The sequence below is a fragment of the Cyprinodon variegatus genome, unplaced genomic scaffold (assembly GCF_000732505.1).
Source record: "Cyprinodon variegatus isolate N-32 unplaced genomic scaffold, C_variegatus-1.0 Scaffold83, whole genome shotgun sequence".
NCBI classification, from domain to species: Eukaryota; Metazoa; Chordata; class Actinopteri; order Cyprinodontiformes; family Cyprinodontidae; genus Cyprinodon; species Cyprinodon variegatus.
The window spans coordinates 14,802-21,885 of record NW_015150536.1 but is presented as its reverse complement, the minus strand read 5'-3'; the positions used below and the strand labels follow the sequence as shown (position 1 = coordinate 21,885).

Genomic DNA, 7,084 nt, shown 5'->3' with positions numbered 1-7,084 from the left:
TGATATTTATTTTTGATTATGGTCATGATGGAAAATACTGCTTCACAGCAGCAGGTTGACCAAACATACTCAAAATGTGCAGGTTCATCTTTAAGCACACGATTTCACTTTTCTGTCACCAGTTCACCCCTGTTCTTCCAGCAGGCCACACTTTCTTTCACTTTATGTCATCTTCTACTCCTTCTTTTCCATTGCCCAGTGTAAGTACCAGATCTGCTAGGGTGGTACAAGCCTGAACTTGCCACAGGTTTGCCTGCTGTGTCAAAAGGTATCTAGCAGGAGCAGCCCTGATTGACACAGCTTATTGGCTAATTTGTATCAAGTGCAGCCTGGTTCCAGGTGCTCTGGAGGGCTTTACCGTACAAACAGGAGAAGCGGCGCAAGTGAAATTAGACACTGCCATCGGACAACATGCAGTAATTTATAAATGTTTTAAATCAGGTTGGGTCCGGATTAGCCAGCAGGTGGGTCTGGGACTGGACCGTGGTTCACTAATCTGGGACCTCTGCTTTAAAACTAGAAGGGTGTACATTTGTCAAGAAATTTTTTTTCCCCCCCAACCCCAAAAAAACTCTTGCCTTTATAGCGAAGCTACCGGTACCTTGGTGCTGCCCATTTCACAAGGTTGCTGTATCACACAACCTCTGAAGGCTGATAAAAAGTCTGAGACCACTTACAACCAAAAAGTTGCTGCCCTAAGCAGATTGGATGCTAAAAGATTCACTGCCTCTCAACTCTGAGCCTTTTTATGTAGATATTCTTTAATCACTTGTTTTCACCGATCAGGGGAGGGGCTGGTGATGGGACAGCAGAACTCTCTCTCACTGCAACAGTTCTGCTGTTCTATGTCCAACCTTTAACTTTTTAGCCAGCAAGTTAAAGGTTGGAAATAGATGGGTCTTCAAAATGGAAAAGACCCTGACTGGCCTTAAATATCTAAAGGCGAGTCTGATACAATGTTAGAGGAAGAGCTGGCTCAACCTCTGTACAATAAAGTAAATATCTGCTTTTATCTGTGAATAAGTTATGAATGTTGCAGAGTTTAATTTTACACTTTACCATTCTGATTTAACACAAAAATCAGTGGTTGAGACATTGCAATCAAAATGGGCTGGAAAACAGCATATACAGATCAAACTTTTCTAGAAGACTTAATGGAATCTCACCTTATACACTGATGGCACAGCGTCTGTATTCAGCAGGGCAATGCTGGCAGCTGGATTCACTTGGAGAAAACAGCTAGGTGTGAAGTGTTCAGCACAAACCCTGATGTCAACCCATGAGGATTCTTTAATTCTCTGACCATTGACTAGAAAAAGAAACTGGACCCATTCCAGTCTCTTATCTGAGTCTGCTGGTAGACTGAAGCACTGCACTCCACGACGCCATGAATCACATCTGACGACGGAGCACATCCTGGATTTAAAAGCATCATCCGCCTCTTCTCTAAAAGGGCTGAAGAGAGAAAGAAATTGTGAGTGATAAATTAACATGGACCATTTTTAAATGAAGTGGGAAGAAAAAGTCAGTGGTACACTGCCATTTTAGTAGGTCTTCTTACAAAGCAAATAGAAGCCTTACATTTTTTATCATACAAACGATTCAACTGTGTTTTAATCTAAAACAAAAATTGAGAAAATTACATTTAATATTTTTTTTAGTAGTTAGGCTGCATCCACACAAAGAAATAAAACATCCTAATTTCAGAAACATTTTTGGAAGCACAAATCGAGCTCAGTAAATGTGTACCTCCATATGAATACATTCGAAATGCCTGAAAATGCAGTGAAATTCTGCCAGATCGGTCAGTGACACGATGATAGAAAAATGTTTGGAAGGGAATTGGGCATGTGCAGTACTATATGGCACCATTGTTATCGTAATTTTCGGAGTATCTTAGCGTCTCATGGAAAGTTGCTGAAAGTCGCCATGGAAATTGGTTGCCTAGCACCCTCAAGGAATACCACAGCACGAGGTTTAGAGAAAGACCGGGTTTAACCTTGTTCTTCACAACCAGTGAGAACTGGCCACAAAGAAACACAAATAAAAGGTACATATAATCTTGATATCAATAAATAAAGTACATACAAATTAAAAAGGGACAAAAATCGTGAGCTGTCATCCACAATGGGCTAAATACTCTCCTGGAGTCTTATATTACCTTTCCTTCAATCTAACCAGTTTCTAATATTTTAATGTACCTTTCATTTGGTCTTCTCAGTAGTATGGTAAATGGCGGTCAGCTGTATTTGCTGAGCACAATTAATTGAGCCAGAATCTTAAAGCTTTAATAATTAGCTTTGCCCCTAATAACCACCAAATGGCACAAAGTGAGGAAAGGTAGCACAAAATAACATGGGAGCCTGCTACAGAGCTAGTTTCAGAAATGTACATTTACAGATCCCCAATAAGCTGGCTTTGTGGGAAGTGCTTTTATGTTAAGGCCACCGTTTATCTCCGTATGGATGGGGTATGCATTTGTATTTTATTGTATAGCATAAGCATTTGATCACCTACCAAAGAATGACAATAACAGCACTTACAGGCCTGTTAAATATTCAGGGTTCCCTCCACTCATCTGTATAAAAGACAATCGTAGACACACTTAAACTCTAATCAGTTAATTTTCTGGAAAGAAAATTAGGAAAAATATGTGGCAGCCCAGATTATTTACTATTCTAGGCTTCGAGAACAATACAACTCAGTTTGTAACAGACCTCTGACACAAAACTCTCCTCCTCTTGCATGTTTCCGCTGTCCATAGCGTTCCTTGTCAGTGCTACTTGGTCCTAATGTAATTTCCCATTGGGAACCTACTAGCACTAAGTAGCTAACTGGTTAGAAATGTGCTTCCGAGACAACGGCCACAACCAAACTTGCTTGCTAACCTTCCACCACAACAATCCGGCCCCCTCGATAATCAACCAATCACATTCACTTTATTCACTTGTGTAAAATCGGGCACCACTTGGGAGAATCCAGAACTGCAACCGTTGGAACAGCCGCTTCCCTACGACTTTAACAAGCCGTGCAATTTGCTATGATCACGGGTTTATATCCAGTCTTGTGGCTGCACCGTGCAGATCTGATGATGCTCACAGTGGTCCTCAGTAAACTCCAGGGACTTGTACAAATGAAAAATTGGTGGAAACACTGCAGATAGCTACTTGCAGTGGGGGTCTAGACAGACATTCTGATCGCTGACAGCCTTCACCAACCACGTTCATTCTCTAATAATAAAAAAGATATTTCGGTTACCTTTTTTATTGTTATACCCAGCGACACAAAATCCGGATGGCATCTTTAATGTCCGGGGGGCCAGATCAGGTAATAAAGATGACCGCGGCTAGATTCTAACATCTGTAAATAAATTATTTACATCACTAACCTGTAATGATCAGGAGACTCCTTGACATTAGGCACCTGGGGTGTCAGAGGTTCAGATGTGCCTTTATGTCCTGCAGGATCTTTTTTGCTTCTACATTCATAGCTGCAAAAAAAGGGGACAAAATGAAATTCATTAGCCTAGATCTATGGGTTTAATGCACAGACAAAATCTTGCACTGAATGCCAGATAATGCAACATATCTTAGAATTTTTAATCCCTGTTTAGCATCAATTAAACAACACCACAGGCACACGTGGAAAAATGTGTCAGGACCACATCTATTTATTCTTGTGTCAGGGCCAATCTACATTGATTCTAAAATCAGACAAGAATCCATTCATTTGAAAATATGAGGCGAATTACTCTGATTAACATCCACGCCAAAATAGTATGTCAGAATTTTGCAGAAAGATTTTAGTCATGCTTGGATGCCAAAAAATATTTCCATGATCAGGCTTGATGCAAGAAATGCAAATAAATAACAATATAAGGTCTATTGGGGACTTGACTGATTATAGGGACTCACTTTCCTTACACTGAAAATAACTTTCATTTTTTTATTGACATATATAGAGCCTTTTATATAACACTTAGTTCAGCTTTATTGTGGCATTTAAAAATAAGCTACAATTATGAGGACCTATTTACTTGTAGTAAGAAAGACTTCAAGTCTCATTCGACATTTTAAATATCTTGATGTTGTTATAAAAATTCTATATACATAAATGTAATTGAACCTATACAAAACCCAATACATTTCAATATAAAGACTAAAGTGAACACCGACTTTGGTCCATTGGAAGGCTCAGCAAATATAAAAGCAAGGAAGACTATTTTTTTGTATGCCTCAAGGTAATCTGCAGTGTTTGAATGATCTTGCATGTACCCATCTTCTCTTTTTAGTGATTACTATAGATTATTATTATTATTTTTTTTACTTTTAGTGTATCTTTCTCATGCAGATTTTTCATTAAATTTTTTCATTGAAATTCTACAAAAACTTGCCAGCTTGAAAGAGCTTCTGTGTGACGCTTAAATTGTGCATTGATGATTGAAAGACATCTTCTGTCTACATTCTACAGTGTGCTGAATTCATGTTAATATTGATTTAAAGACATTTCAATAAGTGGAAAAATTTGCAGGGGGTGGGGGGTATAAAAAAAAAAAAAGTGTATCAACCAAAACTTTTGTGACCCCCATGCAGTACCTCTGTGGACTCCCTGGGGATCGCGCGCCCCCTGTTGAAGACCTCCGCTTTACTGCAATCCCCTTCATTCTTTCTGTTTTTGATCTCTTCAGACATATTTCTAAAATTTTTGCTTGACAAATGTTTTTTTTTTTTTTACCCAAAGATTAGAAAAAGTAGAGGTAGGTAAGGTCAGCACATGTTTGTTAGCTACATATCGCCCATTCAGAAATGGTTCTGATTGTACCCTAAAGAGCTGCAGTCTGTTACATTGAGAAGAGAGCAGACTTCGACTGAAAATTTGAAGTAAAACAGGTTTCACGCCACTCTCCCACCCTCTCTGCTTCACTCATGCCCCACCTCCATTCTCCACCTCTCTCACAGCATCTTCGCAGCTACCGCATGCGCATGTTTGTAATTATAATTACCTGTCAAGCAGAAACGTGCCCAATTCAAAATCGGTTTTAAATCCCTTCAGGTCACGAAGCTCTCTCCACCTCTGAAAGGCTGACCCGATATTTACCCTCGTCTTATCTCGGGCTCGGTCGAGTTCTTTCTTTCTTGAATTTTTCTCTTCCATTGACATCTTCTTTTTTGAAGTCTTTGCCGTGTAAGCAGTTGTCGGCAGGGGCAGTAAGGGCAGTTTCTCTTTCGCTGGAGGCTGTCGCTCCGCCATGACTTCTACGCGCGTCCTCCTGACTGCGGAAGCGGCAGGTTTATGGAGAGATATTTGTGCCATCGGTTTGCAGGAACCAATCCGAGCGCGCAGTGCGACAACACGCGCGCGCTCAACTCTGAAAAACCCTCTCAACACACTGTTCTCGCGCTCAGTTTCATCTCTGCTCGCGCTCAACACCAGCTGTGCGTTCGGCTGTTTCTCCGCTCGCTCGACTCTCTGCTCTCGCAACTTCATCCAGTGAAAGCATTCGTTCGTTCCTTCTTCTTCTTCATCTTATTTTCCATCATGGCGGATCGCAAGCAACTTTAAGGTGTATACCGCCACCTACTGTTCACGAGTGTGTAGCAACATTGTTTTACATCTATTAAATTCTATTTTTTTATTTTGTATTCTGCGGATAACTAAATAATGCTTTCCTTAATCTATAAATATCCTTTATATTTCCTTTATTTCCCAATAATCCTTTAAGACTCCATTCTTGGCCTGTCCTTTACTACATCCTGTTAAATGAAAAAAGTTATTTGGTCAACACTCCTAACCATTTGATGGACAGAAGATAGTACTATAAAATATCTTGAATTATCTCAAATAAACTTCAGTAAAACAGTTATTAAATCATTGCCTCATCCATCTCTTTTACCTGCTATTGACATGGATTTAAATTTGCTGTTTTAAAAGAAAAATAAGGAGAATATTTCAGGTTCAAGTATGGTTCAACAATATATAGATAAAAAAATATTATGGATATGTTATATTTTTTATGGATGCTTCAAAATATTCCAATATTAGGAATGGTGTTTTGTTTTAGTTCCAGAATTTATTTTTAAATCGGGTAAAAGAATCAGTGTTGGAATTCAGCCTCCAAAGGAGAAATGTTTTGGATCATATTGGCCTTACAATGGATTGAAGATATCTTTCCATTAAGAAGTTTAGTTTGCTCTGATTCTAGATCAGCGTTATATTAATTTAAACACAATTATTCACACAGCAGACCTGATGTGAAATTTAACAATTATTATTAAGAAGACCTTTTACAGATGGACTCTAAATAAGAGGGTTATTCTTTATTATATATTAAAAAGAATAATTTGATAAACAGGATTTTTCAGTTGGTGGTGTAATTGTTGTTTGCCAACCTCCATAAAACACAACAAAAAGAAGAAACACCCACCACAAAAGCTATGAGTAAGGCCAATATGATCCAAAACATTATCTATATATTGTTGAACCATACTTGAACCTGAAATATCCTCCTTATTTTTCTTTTAAAACAGCAAATTTAAATCCATGTCAATAGCAGGTAAAAGAGATGGATGAGGCAATGATCTAATAACTGTTTTACTGAAGTTTATTTGAGATAATTCAAGATATTTTATAGTACTATCTTCTGTCCATCAAATGGTTAGGAGTGTTGACCAAATAACTGTAAGAGTTGTTTGATTTTCCTGATTGTGTTTTTATTTTTTATTTTTTTCATTTAACAGGATGATTCCCCGTTTACATACGTGATAAACCAGTCATCAAATACAAGTGTTAGATAAATCCAGTGATAAGTCTGCTGCCTGGCACGTAGCTCGCTATAATATGCAGCTTCATATATCTGTCTCTCTCACACTCACACCACTATCAGCTGTGGTAATTTTATGAAGCTGTGGCCTTATCTAGGTAATGCTACCTGACAATAGTTTGGTTGAAACGGGATGTGGGGGTGGGGTATTACGTGTATAAAAAGACAATTGTGTGTGTAGGATTAATTACCTGTCCAACAAAAAAACTGGCAACTTGAGCGTCACTTTGAAAACCTTTTTCCTCCATCAGTGACTTCCATCGT

At 38.6% G+C, this 7,084-nt stretch overlaps 1 protein-coding gene across 1 annotated transcript in view; it reads right to left on the bottom strand.

Annotated features, from left to right (window-relative positions):
- Positions 1–5,518, bottom strand: part of LOC107083786 — a 9,842-nt gene extending 4,324 nt beyond the window's left edge. The window contains exons 1-3 of the mRNA XM_015373256.1: positions 5,003–5,518; positions 3,389–3,490; positions 1,167–1,455 (exon numbers count right to left, since the gene is read on the bottom strand). Of these exons, the coding sequence (XP_015228742.1) occupies positions 1,167–1,455; positions 3,389–3,490; positions 5,003–5,487 (876 nt within the window). The 5' untranslated portion in view covers positions 5,488–5,518. The remainder of the gene's footprint in view (positions 1–1,166; positions 1,456–3,388; positions 3,491–5,002) is intronic.
- Positions 5,519–7,084: the final 1,566 nt, after the last annotated feature.